This window comes from Lepidochelys olivacea (genome assembly GCF_965140295.1).
Source record: "Lepidochelys olivacea isolate rLepOli2 genome assembly, chromosome: 17".
Classification (NCBI taxonomy): Eukaryota; Metazoa; Chordata; order Testudines; family Cheloniidae; genus Lepidochelys; species Lepidochelys olivacea.
Genome location: NC_140427.1, coordinates 19,564,929 through 19,592,241, shown reverse-complemented (window position 1 = coordinate 19,592,241; position 27,313 = coordinate 19,564,929). Strand labels below are relative to the sequence as shown.

The 27,313-nt window shown below is 55.2% G+C and overlaps 1 protein-coding gene across 1 annotated transcript in view; it reads left to right on the top strand.

Annotated features, from left to right (window-relative positions):
- SRRM3 (serine/arginine repetitive matrix 3) overlaps positions 1-27,313 on the top strand; it is a 172,093-nt gene that overhangs the window by 133,395 nt on the left and 11,385 nt on the right. Inside the window, exons 7-12 of the mRNA XM_084650704.1 lie at positions 1,757-1,786; positions 4,050-4,118; positions 6,502-6,537; positions 10,042-10,092; positions 10,200-10,304; positions 11,637-11,814. Coding sequence (XP_084506830.1) covers positions 1,757-1,786; positions 4,050-4,118; positions 6,502-6,537; positions 10,042-10,092; positions 10,200-10,304; positions 11,637-11,814 — 469 coding nt within the window. The remainder of the gene's footprint in view (positions 1-1,756; positions 1,787-4,049; positions 4,119-6,501; positions 6,538-10,041; positions 10,093-10,199; positions 10,305-11,636; positions 11,815-27,313) is intronic.

The window sequence follows — 27,313 nt, the reverse complement described above, 5'->3', positions numbered from 1 at the left end:
CACCCTCTCCCTCTGTTTGTTTGGCTGTCCCCTCCCCATTCCCCAGGACTCCTTTTGCCCCGACGCCACCCCCTGGGTCTCGCCTCCCCCTCCAGCAACAGTTCGATTCGGAGGGAATGTGACACGTTCATTTTCACCACTTGGCAAGCTTTAACTTGAGAGGGAAGGCCCCCAGAAATGGATATGGCGTCACCACTTTAAGAGGCAAGATGACTCCCTGAATACGCAGAGTCAGGATAATCCGAGCCTGTCCGAAGCCAGCTCCGAGCTTTAGGATCAATGGGAACTAGTCACCGAGCTCCCAGGCATGTTAGCAGGAACCCCACAGCTACCTACATTGCCTTTGAGTCTTAAATTCCGCCCATCCCACCCGGAGTCAGCACGTGACCCTGTTAGATGTGAGAGTGGTTCAACTCAGGGGTGTGCCAGGGGTCCCAGCTGCCATGGGGCAGCAGAGTGTTTCCCAGCTGCCCTGTTCGGCCAGGCTTGGCCAAGTGCCCAGCTGGATTGCTGGGGTCGGACAGGGTGAGGGGAGGCTGCCCGTAATCCTAGCTGGGAACAAGCTGCCGTGGATCCAGAGACACTCACCGAGGCGGAGAGAGACGCAGGATTGCGGATAGGGAGATGCTGTGACAGAGACCTGCCCACACACACAGAGACACAAAACACTCCCAGAGACACAGGCTCAAATTAGGGTGATCATACGTCCCGTTTTGCCCGGGACAGTCCCCTTTTTAAGCCCTGTCCCAGACATCCTGGCTTTTTTTTGGCAACCCTGGGCATTTGTCCCATTTGCTCTTGACAATTGCAAGTTGCTCTGATCAGTTGGCAAGTGGGCCAGCTGATGGGGTGCGGAGGAACGTTTGGGGAGACCAGTGGCAAGACGAGGCGCTGGGTGGTGGGGCTCAGGTAGTCAGTCCAGGGTAACGCGGGTCTTGGGGAGTCAGGGAGTCGCGAGGCTCAGGTGGACAGACCCAGTCCCGGGCAGCGTGGTGCTCGGTCAGTGTGGGGCGCGGGTGGTCAGCCCCAGTTCTGGGCGAGCAGCAATGCCAGGCGGCTTGGGGCAGCCCCATGAGAGAGGGGGTTGTGTGTGTCCTCAGGCAAGTGGTGATGTCAGAAAGGCAGCTTAGGCCAGCCCCGTGCGGGGTCCCGATTTTACTTTGGTAAATATGGCCACCCTCGCTCAAACGCAAACTGAGAACAGAAGATAACAGCGGAGGGGTAATTCTCTTCGCCCCCAATTGCCAAGCGCAATCAAGCACGTTCAAGGACCCTTTGCCGCCGTGGCCACTTCCATCCCATCCTTGTCTGGGGCTGCCCGGCTCTCTCTGCTGCCGGGAGCTCTGGCTCCTCTGACGGGAGTTTGTGTGTGTGTAAATGTCTTTTTGTCCTGGAATGCAACCAGCACCATAATGTTTCCCCTCTCTGCCATGCCACGTCCTAACGAGGCAATTACTGTGCGTGCATGAGATAATCATTGCATGTAATTATGTCATTAGGAGATGTACCATCACCCAGCCGAACAAACTTCAGGGCACATGCTGGGAGCAGGCCCGCCCCAGTGGGGGGGGAGATGGATGCTCAGCATCAGCATGGTGGGAACTGAGCAGGATTCGGGCCCCGAGCCCTACAGAAGGGCTAAGTGGTCCCCATCAGGGACCCAGCTCCTGAATGGGTCCTGGGCTCTGGCCCTCTGCCCACAGGAAAGACATTGCTGCCAGTAACGTGGTTTATCTGGTTCCTCCCCCAATGCCAGCAAAAAGAGGAAACCCGGATCAGAGCGCAGGTGAGTGACGCGGGAGCCTGCTCGTCCTCCTTGTGGGCCCCCGTGAAATGTAAGGGATGGGATGGGACGGGAGGAGGCAGCAGGCTGGCCATTCTTTCCAGCCCAGCGCGCTCCCCCCTCTCTAGGTAAGTCCACAGTCCCAGAGCTGCAAGCACTGAGCCAAGCCCTCGGCTCCCTCCCCAGCGTCTGCCCGGGCCGTGTCCGTGTCAAAGCCCCGCTGAAGTCAAGCTGTGGCCCAGCTGGCTCGGGAACAGGCGATACGCCGTGCCAAGCCAATGCCCGGCACGTCAGCCGGCTGCCAAGCACTGCTGCCTCTCTGAACCAGCGGGGTGGGAGTCTCCGGGCGTGACTGCAGCCCATGGAGACAGGCCGGGGTAGCTTGGCTCTAGCTGCCTGAGGAACAATAGCAGGGAATCCGCAGCTAGCCCTGCCCGCCCAGGACCCCCGCTGCACAGCGGAGTGGCCACTAGACCAAAGCCAGCTAGGGAGCGTCGACATGTGCGGCCAGTGCAGCGACACCCTGAGGGGCCGGTGAAATGCTTTCCTTTAGCAATCATGTCAACAACATGGTGGCTTCAGGGTCACATCCTGAGCCCCTAAACCAGGGGTGGGCAAACTTTTTGGCCCGAGGGCCACATCGGGGTTGCAAAGCTTTATGGAGGGCCGGGTAGGGAAGGCTGTGCCTCCCCAAACAGCCTGGCCCCCGCCCCCTATCTGCCCCCTCCCACTTCCCGCCCCCTGACTGCCCCCCTCAGAACCCCCGCCCATGCAACCCCCCCTGCTCCTTGTCCCCTGACTGCCCCCTCCCAGGAACCCCTGCCCCTAACCGCCCCTGCCAGGACGCCATCCCCTATCCAACCCCCCCGCCCCCTATCTGCCCCCTCCCACTTCCTGCCCCCTGACTGCCCCCCTCAGAACTCCCGACCCATCCAACCCCCCTGCTCCTTTCCCCTGACTGCCCCCTCCCGGGACCCCGCCCCTAACTGGCCCCGCCGGGAAGCCACCCCCTATCCAACCCCCCCGCTCCCTATCTGCCCCCTCCCACTTCCCACCCCCTGACTGCCCCCCTCAGAACTCCCGACCCATCCAACCCCCCTGCTCCTTGTCCCCTGACTGCCCCCTCCCAGGACCCTGCCCCTAACTGGCCCCGAGGACCTCACCCCTGATCCAAACCCCGTCCCCTGACCACCCCACCCTCTATCCACCCCCCCCCGCCCAGCCCCCTAACAGGCCCCCCCGGACTCCCACACCTATCCAACACCCCCTGTTCCCTGACCACCCCCCTCAGAACCTCCGCCCCATCCAACCGCCCCCTGCTCCCTGTCCCCTGACTGCCCCCCGGGACCCCCTGCCCCTTATCCAACCCCCCGGCCCCCTTACCATGCCGCTCAGAGCAGCTCGTCTGGCAGCTGGCAGGGAGGACAGCAGGGGAGGGGCCGGGGTTCGCCGCCCCTGCCAGGAGCTCAGGGGCCGGGCAGGACGGGCCGGCGGGCCGGATGTGGCCCGCGGGCCGTAGTTTGCCAGGCGTTGCAGAAGGGTGATTTCCCGGGGACTTCCGGGGAAGCGCCAGCATTAAAGGCTTTGGTGCATCTGACTCCAGCTGGGCGTATTAAGGTTCCGCAGACTGGAAGCTCTTCGGGGCCGGGGCTCCCAGTTCAGTCTGTGTTTGGACAGCGCCAACGCTTAGCATAAATCATAATACTCGTTAGGAATCTTTGGCCCATGGGCTTTGTGGCCCGTTTCCTGTTAGATCCTGCCGGGACCACAAGGTGGCACTGAGATGCAGCAGAAGTGTTTTTAGAGCTGGCCAAAACGTTTCAAAAAACAACAGTTCAATCACATTTTTAAACAAAATTTCAACCAAAAGACCGCCCAGGAAAATCCGTTTCCCCATTTTTCAGATCCTCTCTAATGCTCTTGACTCTGTTTTTGCTGGCTGAGACTTTCCGAGCCACCCAGTGGATTTGAACATCCGGTTATAATTCAGTGTCCAAATCCCTTTGGCTGCTTGGAGGGATCTCAGCCTTTCTCTCTGAAACCTCCCTGCGTCGGGCTGGGTGTGCGCTGGCTCATGGGGACACGGCGCCGGCTGTTCGGGAGGGTTCGGCACATGCCGGGTACCTGGCTCAGAGGCGTGGGCAGGAGGGGGCCGTGTTCGCAGACACTGGTCCCAGCAAACTCTCCAGCCCTCTGGAGGCCCCGTCCCGGGGCAGGAAGGTCCCATCCCACCCGCCACTCAAAGGCTCCCGTGTTTGCTTTCCAGCTGCGACAGCTCCTCGCCGCTCCGGAAGGAGAAGAAAAAGAAGAACGGGAAGAAACACAGACGAGACAGGTACTGGGACAGGGGAGTCGTGCCCCATCTCTCTGTGTCACCCTTCCCCTCGCTGCTCCATCCTTCTCCACCCTCATTCCCCAGCTCGCTCCCTCCTGGGCTGGGCTGGGCCATGCAGTGGAAAGGGTTAATCCATCCGTGGCTGGGGGGGGAGGGCCAAAGCTCACCTTGGTGTAATTCGATTGACTCAAAACCGGCTCTGGCCCCACAGCTTCCGGCAGCTGCCGGTGTTGCACTGTGGGTCTCCGGGGCCGTGAATAATGCAGGGCAAGCAGCCGATCCGGCTTACAAAGCAGCTGCCTGGGCTAAGGCCCTTAAACCTGAACTCAGTGCTCCCACCGCCCCCGATACTGAAGTCATCCCCCTCAGGACAGGAGGGCAGCGGGATGTTATAAATGACCAGTGCAGAAGCAATTAGGACATCGCTGGGGAATATGATGCAGCGGGCAGAGGCTCCAGGCAGCACCCGCTGGGGGTGGGGGGAGTGTGGAAGGGCTCGGGGCCGCCCAGGTGCAAATGGCCTCTTGGCAGGAGGCGTGCGGCGTCCGGCCCCCTGAAGGAGAGGTAGGACTGGGCTGTAACCAGTACAGTGGGGCTGCTCAGCTGAGGCTGCAGCCCCCCAGCGGGTCATCGGCAGTGGGGATCCACCCTGGGGCCTCTGGATCCTGAAGCAGGAGCCTCTCCTGCCTGAGCGAAAGGAGCCCCCTCTGTCAGCCGAGGCCGTAGCGGGCCCGTCAACCTCTCTCCATGGCAGAGCACCACACAGAGTCAGGCTGGATACTGTCCGCTTGCACTGCCTGGCGTCTCCCCGCGGGGGCTAAGGCCCAGACTCCGCCGTGGCTACGCAGCCAGGGACCGGTGACACCGAGTCCCTCCTATTCTGCCAGTGAAATCCCAACCTTGCTGACCCCATGTCTCCCCTTCAACCTGGGCTTCAGCCGGGACCTCGTTGCACCGTGGGGTGGCGCTCCCTGGTGGACAGAGAGCACCGGGTGCTAATCCCAAGGGCCAACCAAGGAGTGGCATCGGTAGGGTCCAGGTGGAGAACCCCCTGCCCTCCTTAGATCAATCACGTAGGGTCACCCCCACCCCAGGGACCACACCGGGCAGGGTCGCTTTCCTTCAGATTATACCCCCACCCTTCTGGCTCCTGTGTCCCCCTGCGACTAGCATCCCAAGAGGTAAAGCACCACCTGGGTGACCTCAGAGGTGGCTCAGCCAATCCTTCTCCGGCCTGCCGGGCAGCTGACTGGTTCCTTTGCACACTGCCATCTTATTGGGTTCAAGGATTCCAAAGTTTGAATAAATGATCATTGATAAATCTTTGATCCCCCACCCCCCCTCTTTTGGGGGCGGTAACACGCCCCAGGGAGGTGTGATCCCGACAGCACCTCGCTCGTCCCAGCTGGACCGGAACCAGAGAAGGTGATGGCCAGACACGGTTAGAGGAGCTGGTTTAGGCCTTCCAGCGTGCCCCTGTCACTGTAATATGCAGCCGTCCTTGGGTATTACTTCAGTACGCAGCTATTCTTGAGTGTTCAGCCATGGTGTTACTGCGGGACGTTACACTCGTGTGTTACAGTAGCAAGTAGACGGACTTGAGCATTACTGCTATACGGAGCCTTGATCTGCGAGCCCATCAGCTCTCATAAAGTAACCAGGGCAGGGCTGGCTCAGCCCTGGAATATAACCCCCCAAGAAAGTCACAGCTGGTGTTCGTGGCGCAATACCTCTGAATCAGCACGCGGAGCCGACGGCCCGGCATGGTGCCGGGGGGCGCTGCGCTGGTGAAGGTGGCTTCTTTGGGCCCAGATGTAAAATCAAGGGCCTGGCCAGTTGTGGTTAGTGGAGATCCCATGTTTTGTATAAGTTGGGGTGTTCGCCCCGGGGCCCTGCCTCAGTCCCGGGGCAGGTCGGTCTATTTTGAACTAAATCCCACCCCCCCGCTGGACCCATTTCAAATGGACACAGGATTCTTCTGCCTCCCCTGTTCCAAGCTGCTATGCCATGGGCTGTTTAAACCACTGCCGCCTCCCACCCAGATTCAGCTGCAGGTGGTTTGCGGGTGAAATGATTTCACTGGAGGGCTGGCTGTGAAACATGGAAATACAATTGTCTGCGGTAGATAAATAGGTGGGCATATCTGGGGCTGGAGGGCTGGATAGGCAGGTATGTATGGGGACGGGTGGACAGAGGGTTTGTAGGGGGGTATGTAGATGCACCACTGAAATATAAGGGCATTGTCCCTCCCCCTGGAGCTCCCTGGCTACCAGTTTCCCTTCCCTCGGGGCGTCACAGTTGCAGGGCTGACCCCCTCAGAGCGTATCTCAACCCATCTGCTTTGTTTCTGTCTCTTGTTTCTCTTGTCCCTGTCGTCCCTTAGGTCTGAGTCTGGATCCCGGAAGAAGAGAAGACACAGGTGAGAGTGATCGATGCAAGAGCCTCACTCCCTAGCTTGGCCCACCCTGCCTGCTGGTGCCCCCACGGCACCCTCTCCTCCCTTCAGGCCTGTGCCGTCCCCTGCCCCGAGGGAAATTCGCTCCCTGCCAATGACCGTTCAGGGGTGGCCTCACCGAGGAGGGGAAGCAGGCAGGGTCGTGTGCCCCTGAGCTGTTTGACTGTGTCAACACCAAGTGGGTGCTGGAGCAGAGCCAGGCTCATTTGCACACCAGAGGCACGTCCCACGGGAAGCCAGAAGCAAAGGGGGCTCGGGGTGGAGTTGCTAGACGGTGACAACCCATCTTCACTTCACCGCCAGCACCGATCTCCTTCCCTGCTCCAGCAGAGGCCACCAGTAAGACGCTCGCAAAGAGTCACTTCCGGGTCGGTACCGTGCGTACCGGCTCGGCCCCAGGGAGGCTGCTCCCAACAGATCCCAGCCTCCTGTGCACTCGGCAAGGCCGGGCCGCTGCGAAAGGGCTACGTTTGCTCCTCGGCATGCAGACATAACAGACTCTCTCCACTGGAACAGGCCCTGGGAGCCACCAGGCCGCTTGTCAAGACAGCCCGGTGCCCTGCAGATTGCAGGCTCCATGCTTCAGAGGAAGGCAAAGAAAGCCACTGTCATGTGTCTGATGTGCCTCCCTGACCTCTACACTAATTAGAGAGACAACCTGGGGGAGGGGGTATCTTTGATTGGCCCAGCTTCTGTTAGGGAGGGAGACAAGCTTTCCAGCTTACACAGCCGGGGGGGATCCAGATTCAGGATTCCTCCCCCTGCAAGTCCCCTGATCCAGGATCCCTCCCCCGGCCCCCCCAGCAGCACCGCCAGATCCAGGATCCCTCCCCCTGCCCCCCCAGCAGCACCGCCAGATCCAGGATCCCTCCCCCTGCCCCCCCAGCAGCACCGCCAGATCCAGGATCCCTCCCCCTGTCCCCCCAGCAGCACCGCCTGATCCAGGATCCCTCCCCCGGCCCCCCCAGCAGCACCGCCAGATCCAGGATCCCTCCCCCGGCCCCCCCAGCAGCACCGCCAGATCCAGGATCCCTCCCCCTGCCCCCCCAGCAGCACCGCCAGATCCAGGATCCCTCCCCCGGCCCCCCCAGCAGCACCGCCTGATCCAGGATCCCTCCCCCGGCCCCCCCAGCAGCACCGCCTGATCCAGGATCCCTCCCCCGGCCCCCCCAGCAGCACCGCCAGATCCAGGATCCCTCCCCCGGCCCCCCCAGCAGCACCGCCAGATCCAGGATCCCTCCCCCGGCCCCCCCAGCAGCACCGCCAGATCCAGGATCCCTCCCCCGGCCCCCCCAGCAGCACCGCCAGATCCAGGATCCCTCCCCCGGCCCCCCCAGCAGCACCGCCAGATCCAGGATCCCTCCCCCGGCCCCCCCAGCAGCACCGCCAGATCCAGGATCCCTCCCCCTGCCCCCCCAGCAGCACCGCCAGATCCAGGATCCCTCCCCCGGCCCCCCCAGCAGCACCGCCTGATCCAGGATCCCTCCCCCGGCCCCCCCAGCAGCACCGCCTGATCCAGGATCCCTCCCCCGGCCCCCCCAGCAGCACCGCCAGATCCAGGATCCCTCCCCCTGCCCCCCCAGCAGCACCGCCAGATCCAGGATCCCTCCCCCGGCCCCCCCAGCAGCACCGCCAGATCCAGGATCCCTCCCCCTGCCCCCCCAGCAGCACCGCCAGATCCAGGATCCCTCCCCCTGCCCCCCCAGCAGCACCGCCTGATCCAGGGTCCCTCCCCCTGCCCCCCCAGCAGCACCGCCAGATCCAGGGTCCCTCCCCCTGCCCCCCCAGCAGCACCGCCAGATCCAGGATCCCTCCCCCGGCCCCCCCAGCAGCACCGCCTGATCCAGGATCCCTCCCCCGGCCCCCCCAGCAGCACCGCCAGATCCAGGGTCCCTCCCCCGGCCCCCCCAGCAGCACCGCCAGATCCAGGGTCCCTCCCCCGGCCCCCCCAGCAGCACCGCCAGATCCAGGGTCCCTCCCCCGGCCCCCCCAGCAGCACCGCCAGATCCAGGATCCCTCCCCCGGCCCCCCCAGCAGCACCGCCAGATCCAGGATCCCTCCCCCGGCCCCCCCAGCAGCATGAGGATCCGTGCCTTAGTTCAGGTTGCCGGTGTAACTCCAAGCACATCGCTCCGCTCCGGCAAGGCTTTGCCCTCTGCCTTGTGTTTTGAAACAAGGCTCAAGAGGGGATGGAAAAGCCAGGCCCTTTATCAGCCATTCCACTGGGATTCAATGGGTCCAGGTCTGGGGCACGACGAGGCTGGAGCCGGAGGTGTGATTTCCAGGCGCTGCCCCCGGAGCACGATCCGGTCCGAGAGGCTCCAGCTCCCATGGAGACGTCCCCTGGCGCAAGGGGAGACGGGCCCGGTCCTCAACCCTGGCTCCCCGCTCAACCTTGCCCACGTTTGTTCCGGGACGCAGGGCTCCTGACAGGCCCCTCTCCCATCCTGCAGGGGGCGAGGGGGGTTAGGCACCTTGCCTTGCCAAACCCGTGGCCTGGCTTTGTGTCGGCACGCTGCTGCCCTCTGGTGGTGGAGATACACAACGTGGGCGAAAAAAGGGCACAGGAAAACGAGCGGGGGATACAGTGGGTGGGGGTAGAACAGTGAGATCCTGTCCTGTGACCCGAGCCCATGAGATAGGCCTCCGGCTTTGGGGTATCTGGCCGACTTAGAGTCATAGATACGAAGGCCAGCTGGGATCCTGGCGATCTGATCTCCTGCATTGCACAGCCCGGGGGAACCCTGCAGTGATTCTGCATCCAGCCCAATGCCTTCTGGTCGAGCAGGAGCATCTCTTTGGGAAAGACATCCCGTCGTGATTTAAAGACCGCGGGTGATGGAGAATCCCCGTGAAACGGAGCCACGGTTCACTGGCTCGTGGGGCCCGGTGTTCGGCCAACCTGGGCTACTCACTGGTTTAGCATCGAAACCGGTGCCAGACTCCCCCTGCGTTGAAGGAGGTTTGCTTTGAATTTGGAGCGAGGGTGGGGGGAGGGTGTTTGAACTCAAAATTCAAAGCGGGGGCAGGGAGGAGGATTGGAAACCAATGCAAATCACCCAGTGCTGGAAATCACCAGGGCTGGGCCAAGCTAAACATGCACCCAACAGTTCAGTGGGGTCTCAGCACACCGAGTGAGTGAGTCTGGCCGGGATCATTGTAGTAGTGATGGGACCGATTCCCTGCAAAACGCCATTGACGCCAGCAGAGAATTTGCCCCAGCATGGGGCGTGCAGCCTTGTCGGTCTCAGCCCACGTGCTAAGATGGGGATGGGCGTGGCAGGGGTCCTGAGAGCCCCTCTTCAGTTCTGTTGCTCCCTCTCCCGGTGCCAGCCCCCGTGTGCACCCATGCTGAGCGCCGCGCTTGGGGCTGGCCGGTTGGATGACAGCTTGGAAGACAACCCCTCCCCATCCACACGCTGGGTCACGCGCTGCCGTCTGTGTTTTCAGTTCTCTTCTGTTCCGTAGGTCCCGGAGCCCCAAGAACAAAAGGAAAGAGAAAAACAAAGAGCGAAAGAGGTGAGGTTTCAGATGCAAGCCCAGGTGAGGTTTCAGGTGGGAGCAGGGCCTTGGTTTCTGGCCAGGTCCTTCACCCTCCTGCTCTCCCTCTTTCCTCCCCCTTGCAGATCCCCCAGCATCTCCCCAGCCCGCAGATGCCATGGGCACAGCAGCTGCAGCTCTCAAAGCACTTCACTCTCGTCAGATTACAGCCACTCCAAATCGCCCGGCAGGTAAGCTTGGTCCCCCAAGGAACCTTGGCCCGTCCTGGAGATGGGAGGTGGGGGAAAACTCCACCTGTTGGGGGAGGACTTAAGGCAGCTCTGGGGTGGCGGGCTGGGAAGGGATGGGTGAGCAGAGTGTAGGTGAGGCTGTCAGAGGTGCGTGTGAGCCTCGATGTATCTGCAGCCTCCCCCATTTTGACCTGGCTCTTACCGCCCCTTGTATTATGGGACGAGAAGATGGGGCCTGGTTCTGATCTCCCAGCAGCACGCTGCACCACCAGCCTGGCACTCCGGGGGGTTCTTTCTGAAAGCCCCAGCTCCTGGAGTCAGGGGGCATTTCCAGCCCGGGCGGATCAGGAGAAAAGCTTGGAAATGTGACTCCTGAAGGCTCCAAAACCAGACAGCAAATAAAGAGCCCCAAACGGTTGGGGTTTTTTTAAAAAAAATCTGATTTTTACGCCAATCTCGCGATTTTGGGAGGCCTGACTCATGCTTTTGGAGCAGTCGGGGCTGAAGGAGTGACTTCAGTGGAGTCCCAGTGACGTAAAATACCACAAGTGAGGTCAGAATCAGGCCCGCCGTGTGTGTACGTGGGTATGTGTGCGGACACATCTGTGTAGAGGTATCTGCGTGTGCGTAACAGGATGGCCTGTTCCTTTAAGGGCCAGCCAGCTTTGGACCAGCCAGCCCTGTTCAATCAGCCCTGCCAGGGCCATAATTAGCTGCCTCTCAGCTGGAGGGGGCGGGACTAATGGGGTCATGTGACAGCCTGGTAAACACCTGGGCTTTAAAAGGGCAGAGGGCTCAGTTTGGGAAGGAATGACAGGGAGCATGTGGGCTGCTGTGGCAGGTCCTGAAGCAGGGTCTGGAAGGGCTCCAGAGAAGCAGCCGGGAGTCAGGGATCTGTCCTGGAGCAGAGGGACGGGAAGGGAGCCCAGAGGGCTGGGGGTGAGCCCGCAGGTTGGGCTGAAGAGGGGCCCAGCAGGTGGAAGAACCTTTTGTTTGTTTGGCCTTTTCTTACCCTGGAAGGTTTTAAGGTTTAGTGAGTGACTTAGCCAGGGGGCTCAGCAAGGGCACCACCTCCAGCCTGTGTGGGAAGGCAGCGGGGGTGGGGATCTATGTTGGAGGGGGAAACTGAGGCAGGGAACGCCTGCAGCACCATGCACGGCCAGCAGAGGGTGCCGTGGGGGCAGCCCTGCCGTTATCTGTGTGTATGTGTATAATGCCGGTCAGCAAGATGCTCGCTTTCAGAAAGTCCTGGAGCTATGCCAGCCTGCCGCTGCCCCCTCGCCTCTCCGAGGAGCCCATCCATGGACATCTGCCCTCCTCTTTCTCCCGCAGACTAACCCCCAAGCACAGAGAGGACGGCCACAAGCCCAGCAGCCTCCGCTCCAGCCGCAGCCCGTCCTCCTCTCGCACCTGGCACAGCCGCTCGGCCACGCCACACCAGAACGGGCACAAGGGCAGCGCCCAGAATGGCCGGCACACCCACGGCCCCTCGGGTGAAAAACAGCAGGATGTATGTATGCTTTTCTGTTACCACGGTTCGCCCCCACCCTGCCCTGCCTTCCTCCTCCCCAGCTCCCCCACCCCGCCAACCTCCCCCCGCATCATCTATCCTCCCCCTCTAGTCACTTCGCTCAGGGCTTGCAAAGCCGGGGCTGGCAAACCCAGCCATGCCAGCTCAGCCATCCCGCGGGAGCAGCCCAGCTCTCGGCGTGGGGCAGGGCCAGAGGCCTGGCCTGTGTCTGCCGGACAGGCCGTGCCATGCACAGACCGAACCCCCCCCCATCACCATTGACACGGGCCCGGGCAGCCCGATGCACTGCTGGGGGACTGGACAGGTGTGGCCGGAGGGGCATGTGGTGTGGGTGGGAGCAGGAAGCACTTTTCCAAGGTTTATTTCCCGGTTTGCATCAAGATTTCCCAATAAACACCCCTGAGGGGAGCAAATAGCGGGGCTTTTTTCCAGCTGCCCCTTCCCCGCTCCTCACTGACTCCTACCAAGGGCACCGAGGAGGGGCGGGCAGCGTTCAGTGCCATCTTCCGCCCTGCGTGGCGCTTCCCGGTGGGCCCGACTAAATAACCAAGGGGTAGCAGCATCTCTGATACAGGCGGTGAAAGTTGGTCACCACCCTCCCCACGATGCATCTGGGCGGCTGGCGTAGCTGGAATGGCAGAAGCCCTCTTAGTCAGGGAGCTCGCTGTGGCAGGAGCCCTCCTCTCACATCCGCTGGGATCCTCCCCCACCGCCTTCCCCTCTAACTCTACTCTCCGATCCTTCCCCATGGCCACACCCTGCCACCCTTACTCCATGAAAGTCAATGGAGCGAGCAAGGCCTGTGGCCTGTAGGTCTGGCTAGCTACCCTCAGTCCTTCTGCATGAGCAGGGGCTGCAGAGATGTTGGCTATTCCCCTTGTGTCTGGGGGCTTTGTGCCCACTTTGGCTACAGCCTCCCTTCCTTGTACAAAGCTTCGGGCCTTTCCTAAGAGCCATGGGGCCCTAGTGCTTGGTAGGAAGCCTTGGTTTCTCTCTATAGAACTCAACCCCTGGGAGCCTGAAAAAGTCAAGGGGGGAAAAAACCTGGTAGAATCTGCAGAGCTTCTCCTAGTATCATGCTAAGACCATGCAAGATGGTGAGTCCCCCAGGAGCCTAAGCCAGGCCCTGCTCGCTCAGAACTGGACCTGGCTTCAGGCAGAGAACCTTGGCTGGGGCTCAGGGCTGTCCCCAAACCGGGCGAGTTTCATGTGGTTTGGGGGTTCTGTGCAGGGTGGAGCCCTAAACTACGATTAATGTTAAGTATAGACAATAATAAAATTAATATAATCTACAAGTCAAGACAAAACAAAATGAGAAAGTCAAAATGAAACATTTTGTACCTTCTCAAAAGGAAATGAAACAGTCCAAACTATTTGTTTAGACATTTTAATGATGTTTTTGACAGAAATCCAGATGTTCCTGCAAAACACTTTGATTTCAACGATACTGCAGATTCTGACAGACCTGTTCTGTTGAAAATTTCCAACCAGCTCTGGTGTTTGCCCTCTGTGAGGCTGGGATAAATGGTGCCAGTTATGATCAAGCATTTCCGTGATCCTCATTTCACAGATGGGGAACTGAGACTAAGTGACTTGACCAAGGTCACAGAGACAACCTGTGGCAGTGCAGGGAATTGAACCTAGCTACTGCCCTAACCATTACACCATCCTTCCTTTGCCACCCTCCAGTGCATGTGTTCCCCAGCTGAAATCTGGACCAGTCCACCACCATGGTGTTAGATCCCAGGGTCAGGCTCAACAGAGTCCCTCTGGCATTTTGGCAGTGACCGGCTTGCTGTACACTGCAGCTGGACTTGACTGAGGCAAACATATCAGTGCCAGAGCCAGGGACAGGGTGGAATCCTTGACGGAGACTCCCACGCTTGCTGGACAGAAGGGTAAATGGTGGGGTTTTAAAATCTCCCAGGGGGACTTTAGAAAGTGGGCTCAGTGAAGTGACGACACCTGGATTCTGACCTGTCTCTGCTCCTGATTTGCTGAGTGGCTTTGGGCAAGGCGCTTAATCTTTCTGTGCCTCAGTTTCCCCATCTGTAAAATGGGGGTGATGACCGACACTTGCCTGGAGGCTCCGTTATCTAGGGCCAGCTTCAGATTTCACCCTCCCCATACCCCGCTTTAAAGCCCGAGGAAGTCCCCTGACGTTACTGGAGTCGCTCTAGATTTCCATCAGTCTCTCTGAGGTCAGAATCCAGCCCTTCGTGTTTCCAAAGTGCTTTGAGATCTTGTGATGAAAAGCTGTGTAGGAGTTGAGGATAGTCATAACTGATCCTTCTTCGTTATCCACATCTTCTCTGGGGTTCAGTCCTTGGGGGCCCTTTATGCTGCCCTGTGTCAGGAGCCACAGAGGCCAGTTCACACTGAAACGAGTCCTCTTGACTCAGTCAGGCCAACACAGAACTTAGCCTATGAAGCAGGAACACCCTTAGCACAGCCTGGCCCGTGTGTGGCTTGCACCGCACCGGGCATCCAGCAGTGTGTCCCTAGCACACACGCACAGCCTGAACAATGCTGCTGGAGGCGCTGGGTCTGCCAAAGGCTGCTGGGCTACATCCCCCACCCCCAGGCATGGTCACTGAGCCCAGGTAGCTCCCTCCTGTGTCCTGGGGGCACTGGCCATCAAAGCGTGTGGCTCCCCTGGGCTGGGCACTAGGTGGGGAAAGGTCTCCGGGTGCCCAGAACCCAGCTCAGAGCTCGGGATACCTCTCGGCAGCAGACAGATGAGAAAACCAACAGAGGGATTTTCCTGGGGGGGCAATCTCCTTTCCACAAACCCAGACTCTTCATGCGGGGAACTCCCCAGCCAGCCCTTCGCGTCAACCTTCGCCAGGACACCATCTGGGCGTGAGGAGGCTCCTTGCGCGGCAGGGCTGTATTTTCACGGCTGAGCCGTTGGGCGCTTGTGGGGCACCTGGGATCATTGGGCACCTGCTGGGAAGGGCTGTTCCATGCTTCGGGATCTTACCGCCCCGGGGCTGAACTTTAAAACGGGCTGTTGCGGGTTTTTGTTTTTTTTTTTTCTCAGCTAATCCTGGAATCCAAATTGTTTCAGCCCATTAAACCCTGGCCAGGGTTGTGTGAAACAAACCCCCAGGTGCTTCCGAGACAGAACCCCAGCTGCTAAGGGCTCGTCTGCCCACATCACCCAGGACCCCATCCAGTCAGCTCGCCGGGCACAGGGCTCCTGTTGAAGTTGAGGGGCGGGAGTCTGCTCCATCCTCAGGCTGGAGTGACCAGCCATGGCTGCTGACAGGCACGCATGGGGCCCCAGCACCTCACTTGGATTTATCTCAGACAGGCATGAAGGGGGTTAAAACTAACAAAAAATCCAGCCCTTTCCTGTTAGAGCCAAGCATGGACTGTCCAAGGCCGCTGGGTTAGCGAGATGGGCCTGAGTTTGGAGCCAGATCTGGGGATCTGTTTGGGCCCAGTATAAAGTTTGGAACTAGACGCCCACTTTGGGTGAGGGTCAGAGAACCACGGTTTGGACGCAGGCCCAGTGTTAAACAGCTGTCTGTCTGTATGGCCCCCAGCCTCAGCTGTCCGAGGGCTGAACGAATCCTTCGGGATGCTGGCGGTCTCTGAGGAGCTGATGTTCTCTGTGGATCTCCTCTCACAGCCATGTTACGCTACTGCCTTCAAAGCTTACCCCGGCTTGACCGAAGACTCGGCACCAGTGTAATTCATACACAGCAGGGGCCATGAGCCTGTTTGCGACAACTGGATGTATTCTGGGTATTTGAGGTTTGGGTAATCGGAACCGAGCTGATTTCTGTGGCATTGGCGTGAAGCCCTAGTCACTCCCTTGAAGTCAGTGGCGCTATGTGAGTGTGAAGCCAGTGTAAGCAAGACCAGAATCAGGTCTCCAACAACTGGGCCAGGATCGCATTTGAGACCGTATTTTTCTGCACTGTGAGATGAGCTGCCTCTGGTGAAGGAGCGAGTTGTGTGAAGACTGTTTGCTGGACAGGGACCTCCAGACTAATCAGCCGCTCAAGGCAGCAAAAGTCAAATAACTGAGAGACAAACACATTGAGCTAACCAGCAGATTACTGTGAGGCCTGGCACAAGGGAATGCTGCTGCTGAAACAAATCAGCATGTGTAGGCCTGCAAACTGCCTCTCCCTCGTCCTCAGCATCTACATGCCCAAGAACGAGCAAGCTATGGGGCTGGGTGGTGTTCCCACTTCAGAAGGATCTCATTCTCTGTAATGCAGACGATCAGAGCAGTAGGCCAAGTTCCCTTTGCAGGCACATGGCGAGCTATTTACACCAGGGACTCGGTCGCAGTGCGCATGCGATTGGTTTGGTCCATACCTTGCACTAGTGCACAGATCTGTGCTAGCAACATTGTGGCTCGCTGCCGTGGATTCAGAACAGATACCGGGCCTCATCCTGGTTTAGACCCAGCTCTCACAAGCTTCCTTCTGGGCTTTGGGGCCTGCACTGTGCCAGAGAAACACAGCTGTCGCCGGGGATCGCAGATCAGAATTTGGTCTGTGCTGTAGCTGGGGCTTGATCTGTTCGTTGCTTTGAAAATTAGGATCAAGGCCTGACGCTGGCATCAGAAGCTGAGTAGGACTGGAAGGCCATCCTGTGCTGGAGCCTCGGGGACCCCACAGGGATGGATCCAGACTTTCCCAGCAATTGCTACACCTGGCCAGCAGGGACTGCTGTGGCATCAACGGTGTTTCATCTGTGCCCACCCCCCCACCCCCCATAGCACCCAGCCTGCATAGAGAAGGGGGAAGCAATTTGACCTGAATACAGAGGGGTGGAGAGCAGGGGGTGGGCAGAGGGGCAGAAGAGGGACATAGGGAACAGGGTGGGGGGTAGGAGTAGAAGGGCTCAGGCTAAGATAATGGGGTGGAGGGTAAGAAGCTGGGACAGAATGGGGACTGCTCCAGCCCTGCCCCTACAGCCCCCCAATACTCCTGTCTCTCGCCACCCCCAACATGCTCTCCTGCCTCTCTGCTTCCCAAAGAAGTATCCCTCCCCCATAATCACCCCCGCCTCCTTCCAACCCCCCTGCTCACTATTGGCTTCTGACCAGGGCTGTGCCCATCCACGCTGCAGCTGTGGGATGCAGGGCCGGGCTGCTGCCTCCCCCCACCTGTCCCACTATTGGGGTGTCCCAAGAGGGAAATCGGGCACTGTGTCGTGTCACAGAGGAGGCCGTACAAAGCCTGGCAGCTCTGCAAAGGGAGAGGCGAGAGCAAGACCTTGCGCCATTTGGGCAGCAGGAATTTGTGCACACTGATCCCTTTGCAAGCCTGGGCCCCTACCCCCTTTGGTGGTCAGCGAATGTCTCACGCTGCCTGATTTCTATCCAGTGCTTCGTTCGTTAGCACTTGGCAAATAGGCTGTCTGGACAGCGTCCATCGCGCACGTCATTCACCAGCCAGCTGCCTCAAGCACATGCTCCTCTTTAGCCTCCTTGTCCACCTGAGTCGGGGCGGGGTTTGATTCCTGACTTTAAATAGGAAACCGACCAACAGCCGGGAATAACTAGTGAGCAAAGCACTTCTTGCTGCAAAGGGTTAGACAAATGGCTGTTTGTGAGGATTCTGGGGCTCCCACAGCAGCCCTCTGAATACTCAAGAGCAATGAATGAGCTGACGTAAATCCCAGCAAACGGAATCCAGGACTTCTAGATGCAAAAATATTTGCCCATGAAGGGGGATTTTGCGCTTCTACCAGCTCTGCCCTCCATGTGCCTGTCCTGAATTGCCAGCTCTGATCATTTTATTGCAGGTCTCGTGCTATTTGGAGTTTTTCTTAAAATTCCACCTCCTGGAGTCATGTGATTATGAGAGAATCATTATCTTTGGTTTTTTTCTTAATAAGTTTCTAGCCCTCCTGGTTGTGGAAAAATGCTTGAAAATGTGAAACCTAAAGGCTCAGAGAAGAGACAAATAAAAATAATAAAAAATCCCTAGCTCTTGTACAGCACTTTTCATCTTTAGATCTCTAAGCACTTCACAAGGGTGGTCAGGGTCATTATCCCCGTTTTACAGATGGAGAAACTGAGGCACAGTGAAGGGAAGTGACTTGGCCATGGTCACTGAGCGTCAGCATCAGGAGTTGAACTGGACCACCAGTCCCATGCCCTATCCACTAGGCAACACTGCCTTCCCTCTGAAAGAGCACAACATTTATTTATTAAAAAAAATCTCATGGCTTTTTACGCCAATCTCATGATTTCAGATGGATCTGACTCTTGGGTTTTGAGTATTTTAGTTGGCAGTATTGCCTATCATTGAGGAACACCCCTCACCCTTACACAAAGATGCCCCTCCACCCCCAGCAGAAGGCTTTAATGGAGGGAGCTGATCGGAAATTTTCCATTTAAACGATTTTTGACGGAAAATGTAGTTTGTGCAAAATCAAAATTTTCTGGAAGAAAATTTCCATTTTTCCGTCAGGAAAATGGAACCAAAATATTTCATTTGGGGTTAGTTCGCCCAAAGGTTTTGGTTTGTTGAACAGATCCAAAATGTTTCATTTTGAGTCAGCTCAGCGTTAAATGACAGCATTGCCTCATGGGACTTGTAGTTCAGGATATCTGAAGAGCCTGTTCTCTCCTGTGGGTCAGGCACCCTGCGTCTTCCATGATGTAACATAGTTTCTCCTCTTATTGAATGGTGTGGTGCATCATGGGAAATGTAGTCTGGCCATAGAATCCAGCCCATAGAGGAGAATGGGCATGTCCCATCCAAACTCCAGCTCCCATGAAGCAACGCGGCACACTAGGGAAATGCCGGTTAATGTTGAACTGACTCACAACGAAACAGTCTGGGTCATTTCAACCAACTGCAAGGAAACGTCTCAATTTGGGAACATTGGAATGTTTCGTTTCCATCAAAACCGCTGAAACAGAAGCATTCGCCATTTCCAAATTGGCATTTTTCAGAACATTTCAGTCCAAGAAAAATTTCAATATTTTTCAGCGTTGTGTCCCAATTTGGGACAAAAACAAATGCTGAAGTGTCGGCATTCCCCACAGGACAGAAATCCCCCTTTCCACTCCGCTCTAGTAACAGAAAACTTTGCTTTAGGACAGGTTTCCCAAGAGCCACGGAGAAGTGTTCTGCCTTTGAACTCTGAACTGTGCTTTCAAGCTTTGCACCAGAGATCTCCTGTTTTGCCTCCTGTATCAGGATGCTGCCTGATCAAAAGTCTGTCCAAGTCAGCGGGTGTCTCTGCATTGACTTGGTTGGGCTTTGGGACAGAGTGGAAAGAGCTGGGGTGGATTTCCTGCTCATTCTGTAACAATCAGGATGTGGTGAGATGGGCTTTGGAGATCTTATTGCACGGGGGCAGGGGGGAATGGTGTATAGTAGCCTGAAGCAAATGCAATCCTACGGCTCTAGTATATTTCAGCAATCAAATTTTACATTTTCATATTTCCCTTCCTTTCTTTCCCTCCCCCCAGTCCCCACTGCCTTCGAGGCTAATTCCCACGAACAATCATGTTGCCCAACCCAGAGATTTCAGTCCAATCCCTGTAGCGGCTCTTTGATTTCCTCTATATTGTGGGTTTTTTTTTTTAATATGGTTTATTTTTATTATGATTCTGCTTCCCATCCCACAAGCACCCCTCCCCCTAAGTCACAAACCCATGGTGATTTATCGATTGTCCTTAGTCTTTGTGAACCCTTCCCTGAAATCCCAACCCCCCAACCCCCGCCCCCCTCCGGATCAAAGGCCCCGTGTGGATTTAGCAAGCCGCTGACCATGTCGTTTGGATAACGATGCAGAGGTTACCAAAAAGAGCCCCCCATCTCCGTGTCCCTTCATTGCTGCCCCATCATATCAGAGTCACGGCTGAATAAATACGAGTTCCATTTGTTAACAAGCGCTGGCGGTGCCTTTCTCCGACAACTCTCTCTCTCTCTCGCTCTCTCTCTCTCTTTTTGGTTTGTTTTCTTTTTAATCCCATCTGTGTTTTTCTTTAGCCTCCTGTTTGAAAACGGTAATATACAATTCCATTTCTTGCTCAGCAGAAGCAGGGCTGAGGGGGAGGGCAGGGACTGAACGTGCTTTTCCCTTGTTTAGTTTCCTTTTTTAAAAATCATTGATTTATTGTCCCTTCGTGACGTACAGAAATGCAAACTCTATGTTTCTCTATTTCTTTCCCTGTCGTCGCTGTGTCGTCCTCGAATCTCTGTGCTTTGCCGTGTGTTAATGTGGAGAAGGAAAAAAAAACAAACAGCTGTTATCTTAATAGTCAAACCGTTGAACATTGTATTTCCATCTCCATCTTTTGACCAGAGAATTTAAAAGGGAAGATAACTGTGCAGATAAGAAAAGTCGCTGGACTTATTTCCAAATTCAAAATCTAGTCCCCTCCCCCCCAAAAAAATGTAGGTCCTTTTCTTTCTGCTCTCAAGGCACAAAAGTAAGTAACGAGATCTAATGATTAGTCTTGTTCTGTATTTATTTATTTGTATCATGGTAGCACCTTGGAACCCCAGTCATGGACCAGAGCCCACCTGTGCTCAGCACTGTACAAACTCAGAACAAAAAGACAGTCCCTGCCCTGGTGCTGGAACAATTTGTAGAGGAGGGGTGCTGAGAGCCATTGAACCAAACTGTAAACCCTGTGTAGGATGGAAATGAATTCAAGTCAGTTTCAAGCTTTGCCCCACAGTCACAGGGACTAGAACCTGACAGCTGAGTTTCTCATGGATTCGCAACTCCGGGACCGGAAGCTTTAACCCAAGAGCATAAGCCTTGGGGTAACATCATAAGAGTTGCAAAAAGAAAAGGAGGACTTGTGGCACCTTAGAGACTAACCAATTTATTTGAGCATAAGCTTTCGTGAGCTACAGCTCACTTCATCGGATGCATACTGTGGAAAATACAGAAGATGTTTTTATACACACAGACCATGAAAAAATGGGTATTTACCACTACAAAAGGTTTTCTCTCCCCCCACCCCACTCTCCTGCTGGTAATAGCTTATCTAAAGTGATCACTCTCCTTACAATGTGTATGATAATCAAGGTGGGCCATTTCCAGCACAAATCCAGGGTTTAACAAGAATGTCTGAGGAACAGTGGGGGGGGGGATAGGTTACTTTTTATAATGACTCAACCATTCCCAGTCTCTATTCAAGCCTAAGTTAATTGTATCCAATTTGCAAATTAATTCCAATTCAGCAGTCTCTCGTTGGAGTCTGTTTTCGAAGTTTTTTTTTGAAGGATAGTCACTTTGAGATCAGAAATCGAGTGACCAGAGAGATTGAAGTGTTCTCCGACTGGTTGATGAATGTTATAATTCTTGACATCTGATTTGTATCCATTTCTTCTTTTACGTAGAGACTGTCCAGTTTGACCAATGTACATGGCAGGGGGGCATTGCTGGCACATGATGGCATATATCACATTGGTAGATGTGCAGGTGAACAAGCCTCTGATAGTGTGGCTGATGTTATTAGGCCCTATAATGGTGTCCCCTGAATAGATATGTGGACGCAGTTGGCAATGGGCTTTGTTGCAAGATAGGTTCCTGGGTTAGTGGTTCTGTTGTGTGGTATGTGGTTGCTGGTGAGCATTTGCTTCAGGTTGGGGGGCTGTCTGTAGGCAAGGACTGGCCTGTCTCCCAAGATTTGTGAGAGTGTTGGGTCATCCTTCAGGATAGGTTGTAGATCCTTAATAATGCGTTGGAGGGTTTTAGTTGGGGGCTGAAGGTGATGGCTAGTGGCGTTCTGTTATTTTCTTTGTTGGGCCTGTCCTGTAGTAGTGACTTTTCATGCTTTGTGTGTATAAGAACATCTTCTTTCTTTTCCACGGCATGCATCCGATGAAGTGAGCTGTAGCTCACGAAAGCTTATGCTCAAATAAATTGGTTAGTCTCTAAGGTGCCACAAGTCCTCCTGTTCTTTTTGCAGATACAGACCAACGCGGCTGTTACTCTGAAACCTATCGTAAGAGTTGGCCCCACTGCGCGCTTTGGTGGAGCGGGGCTTGACACCTCTACTACTTCATCGTCCAGCAGGCAGCATTGCTCACCCCTCAACCCCCGGAGAGCAGTCAGGGAGCTTGGAAATAGGGAGGCTGTATTGACTGGGTGTGTTCCTTGAACTGTGTATTCACCAAACCCCACCCCTAAAATTAGCCTCGGGGGAGTATTGGCCTGTTGGGGGCAAACAAACAATATTGTCAGTGTTCAGGTGGAGTTGGCTTCCCTTTTAAATGGACCATTCAGATTTTCATCCCATCCTTTCACTCTGGTTGGCTTCCCTTCCCTTCCCGTCTCTCTCTTTTCCTCTCTCCCGTACTCTCTCTCTCTCTCTCTCTCTCTCTTTTTTTTTTTTTCTGTGGGCCACTCTTAGCCTACCCCAGTGCCCAAATAACCCAGTAAACCTTGACATGTTCTGCCTTCATCCGTTGCTTTACTTGCATGCTCTTTGGGACTTTGTGATGGTACGTAGAGACTTTAAAACAGAACAGAAGCGCTGCTATTTAGAGGCCTGGTTGAACCACCAAACGAACCCCCAATACGGCTGCCTCCTTCACCCGCTCAACAAGATCAGTGAAAACCAGACCAATGCCAACAAGCCAAACCAGTTCAGAACAACGCAAACTTGATTACAAAGGGGTCTAAATCACATTACTAAAGAGTCATTGTCTTTTTCCCATTCTGCACTCCAAATGTGGAGTTTATTGTTTTCTTTTTTATTATTGCATTCCTGTCACTGACAAAGCAGAAGGTAGGTATTTTGTCCGCCTCTGCACGTTCACTTCTGCAGATCAGCCTGTTGAAAAGCACCGTAGCTTGATTTAATGTTATTCTCTCTCTCTCTCTCTCTCTCTTTTTCTCTTTCATTTTGTCTTTTTGGTGGCTCTGTATAATTTTTTAACTTGTATTATTTTTCCCAGTTAGCTACAAAGCCATGCTCTTCTTTCACTTTTTTTTTCTGTCCATGTAATTTTTTTTCTTTCTTTCTTTCCTTTCCTCCTGCCCCGTTTCTTGTTCCGTTGTTAGAATGCATTTCTGTGTGTTTTAGCCCTCCAACTTTGTGTTTGTTTCCATAAATGGTATAATTCTGTCTAGTCAATTTGATTTCCTCTGTGATTTTTTAGGGGCTGGGTAACAAGACAAACAAACTTAATGACAAATAGAGACAAGACCAAATGAAAAAGGACCAGCGATTCCAATGATTGTTCCAGCCTGTTTATTTCTTGGGTTATTGAAAGTTGAGGAAGTTTAGGTCATTAAGGGGGACGGGAGAGAAAATATAGAGATGTTCTCCTTTTTGTCGTCTTTTAATCAGCCTCTTGTTCCATTTGTGATGTCTGGCTCAGCCTAAGAAGCAAAGCAAGAAGCAATTTTGGTTGGACTTGGTCTTGATTCAGCAAATCATACCTATAAGGAAAAACACTTAAATACATACTTAACTTTAAGGACCTGCTTATGTCCCATTGACTTTAATACATGTGCATAGGTGCTTTGCTGAATTGATGCCAGAAAGCATGTTGTAAATGATGGGCCTGATCATGCAAATGCAGGGGTGCGGAGGAGGCCTTTCAAAGACACACACCTAGGTTCCCAAACTGGTACTGCGGCACCTGGCTGACTGCCAGAAGTGACCAGCCTCCCAGAACTCCCCTTCACTGCTATGGGAATGAGCCAGGGACCTACGTATGGCTTCATGAGCCCTGCGTTAGGGGCTTGGTTTTGAAAAGCTTGGCCGTGCTAACTTAGCACAAGGGTGAAATTCACGGGACCAACGCAAGGCCTTACAATTAGCGCTTACGGGGACGTAATGCATGCACAGGCCTTGTGCTGCGTCGATGCACAAGGGTGAATTTCACCCACCGTGCTTACCACTGTTAGTAGCCCACCGCCTGCTAGGAACCACGCGTCTGCAGGGACTGGGTTCTAAGCTTGGGGAGAGGTATTCCAACCCCTCCCAGCCCCCTAAGGCATTGTCAACTTAATAAGCATCCTCACAAATGGAGCCTGCTCACTGTTGACCTTGAGCTTCTCTGGTTAAATGTTATAATGTTGGTCAATTTTGCTTTTATTCCTGACAATGCATTTTAGGATGATTCTCTCCACCACTCCCGGTGCTAGCAGAGATAACAAAGAAACCGAGACAGACGGAGAGAGGGAGGGAGGTCTGGAGGGTAGCTATAGCTCAACAAGCAGACCTGCAGTTTCTCTCGCTCCCTGTCTTGGAAAAGGGTCAAAAGAACGGAAATGAGGGCATGGTCATTTTCACTGTTACAAGAGTGTAACCGGCCAGAGCCTAAGCAAGCCGCTCAGTGTCTCCTCTGCAGAATCATGGGAGAGCATGCTAGGAAGGGAAATGAAGTGGGCTGTGTCTTCCCACCCAAGTACGCAGTCACTGGGCACTGGATGTAATGGCAGTGTATGCACTCTGTAGCCTGAATCCATGGATACTGTCCGCCCAACCTGGGGGAGTTAGTCCCCATGGCAGCTTATTAAAGGAGCCCTGCCACATCCAGGTACATTTTAAAGGTGGGGTGACTTTCAGTCCCAACCCGGGTGTCTTCCCCAGAGCCTCGCTAACACTCATGAGCTTTCCCCAGATTCCGCTTCCCAGCCCTGCTAATTACCAGTTTGCTTGCAAGGAAATTTAAGCGCGTCCCTTTTACAATGAAACCTTTTCCTCCTGCCTGGGTCACTGCTCTCATCCCAAGCGCTGAGGACGCCAGCCTACTCACGGCATTGAGCCGTGATGCCCCGGACAAAATTCAGCTGGAAACCTTGAGCAATGCTGCTGCTGTATGTTATAGCAATTTCCCCCTGCTGCTGCCTATGGCGCATCTAAACCTTACCCGTGTGAGTCCCTGAAAGGCAGGCCGCACATGCAGAAATTGCCCTGATTCCAACCCACCGAGGCAGAGTCCTGTTATTGTACACGGGCATCTTCATCAAGTCACCCAGCTGTGCAGTTGGAGTCTGTGCCAAAGCTCAACAGGAGCTTTATCATTGACTTGAATGGGGAGAGGATGGAGCCTTCAGGTCCTCAGATCAGAACTAAATCTGATGCACATAGCTATGGCCCAGATCCTCAAAGGCTCCAGCTTTTGACAGGCGTTTACGGGGTGTGCCGCTCAGCAGTGCGACTCCTAACTGACTTAGGAGTCTAAGTTTCATTGTCGAAAGTGATGTGGGTGCCTAAGACTCATTTCAGTGGGAATTAGGCACCCAAATTCCTTAGAAATGGGCCTGGGGCTCCCAAATCACTTAGGCATAGCAGAGCCACTCCTAAACACCTTTTGAAGTCCGGGCCTACGTGCCGATTTGGTTGCCCAGATGTGGAAGCAGGTGACCTAACTCAGGGGCCTAACGGTAAAAACTGGTCACCTGGTCTGAACTCGGTAACTAGAGCCGAGATCTCCACTTCGAATGCGCTATGTTCACCTGTAGCTAAGCACCTCTCCCGTCAGGGAGGAGTTGGTTGTTGGTGTGATGGGGGTGTAGATTCATAGCTGCTAAGGCCAGAAGGGACCATTGTGATCACCTGGCCTGCCCCTCCTGCACAGCACAGGCCGGAGACCTGCCCCAAAATAATTCCTAGAGCAGAGCTGTTAGAAAACTATCCCATCCGGATTTAAAAATTGTCCGTGATGGAGAATCCACCAGGGCCCTTGGAGAATTGTTCCCTCAGTTAATTACCATCAGTGTCAAAAATGTCGGCCTTAAGTGTCTGAATAAGTGTGAAGTGGGGCTCAGTCCTGTAAGAACGGCATACGTTTTCCATCTCTGCGTGACAGGTTCGCTCAAACGGCTGAGCAATGATCATGGATGTGTGCTTCCCAAGTGCAGCCGAGAGGATTGCTACAGGTCTCAATGCTAGCCACTTGTGTGCCATTGTGAGTTGCTTAGTTCAGGACTGTTGCTTGCAGCTTTGATTCGCTATGACTGTTGTTACTGTTCGTTTTGTCTGAAGGTGCTGAGATGCCAGGGAAACTCCTCGGCCAGGGACACCCCCAGGACGTGAGATAAGGTCAGGGACCCTGCAATGTGGGGCACAGGGGGAATCCTCAGATGTAGACACAAGGTGGAAATGCAGGAACAAGCATCCCTGGGCTGTGACACTGAGGAGCTGGGGGCGAGGAAGGATAAATCGTGGGGGTGGGGATGTTACAAAGCCCCTGGGCAGGAGAATCTGAGCTGGGAGGGGAGTGGGTGTCCTTGAGTCAGGAGATGAGAGTGGAAATGCTCATGCAGCGAGTCAAGGGCATGCCGCTGGGTGATTATACCTCCCTGTGCCTGGTTTACAGTTGTTCTGGGTTTGAAACATCTGACTGCATGGTGTTTCTTCCCCTGGAGTGTTTAGTGTGTTGCTACCAATCAGTCATCCAGGGAAAGCCATCCAAGCTGATGTAACCCATCCTACCCCTAGTGTCAGCTGAGATGGGCCAGGAGGCAGCAAAGGACACTGAGAGAAAAGGCCCTGGGGCCCTGTCTGGACCCAGAACTCAAAGCTCGGGTCTTTGCCCCTGATACTGCAAGAGAGACCAGGAGAGGGAAGGTTCGGAGGCAAAGTTGAGTTCATCTTTACAAGCCACTGCACTCTGTTCACACTAAGACCTCGTCATCACGTATGGGACCAGTCCTGTACCCGCTGAATGCACTGGCCGCTGCTCAGTAGTCTTCAAAATCAGGCCACTTAAGTGCCTAAATATGAATGTAGGAGCCAAACCTTAAGCACCCAGGCTGGGTCTTTCAGAGGAGCCCCAGGGAGTTAGGAGGTTGCCCAAATCTCTTTGGAATCCAGTAGGAGTTGGGCACCAAACCCCTTGGTATATCATAGGAACCATTTCCTGAATCTGGGCAGCCAGAGGAAAGTGGGACTGGGAGCAGCTCTGAATAGGAGGCCACTTGGATTTAGGAGCCTAAAGTTATATTGAGGGGCCCAGGTTTCCACCTGGCAGCCAGCCTTTCCCCGTTGTGAATTCCAGTGGTCTCGGGTCAGTGCCACGTGCACTGGACTCCATGTCAGTAAACTCCCCTCACTACGCCCCCTGTGCTGGCCGGCCCAGCACAGAAGAGCTCCGGGAGACAGACCCTCGCCCGTAGGACACAATGTCTCCCTAGCAGTGCGGAGACACCGGGGCGGGGTGGGAGAAACTCGTGCAGCCGAGTCCCTTGCTTTGTCTGATCTGTGGGTAAAGAGCGGACGTCAGTCTCCAGAGCTGCCTACCAGGTACCGCTCAGGCCAAGCCAATTCCCCTTTGAAGAGGCTGCAAAGTGCCTTCAGCATTGGTTAGGGGGATGCTGCAGCCTTCCCCATGGGACAGCTAGGGTTGGGTCCTGCCCCACCTGGCAATCAACTTTTCACTCTCGGGCTAATCTCTAGCCAGCAACTGCCCCAAATCTGTTTGTCGCAGCTGGGACTGTCTGCTTAGCCCAGGCCTAGGATTGTCATAATGCACGGTATTATGGCCCTTGTGAAGTCCCAGGGCTGGAATAGCAG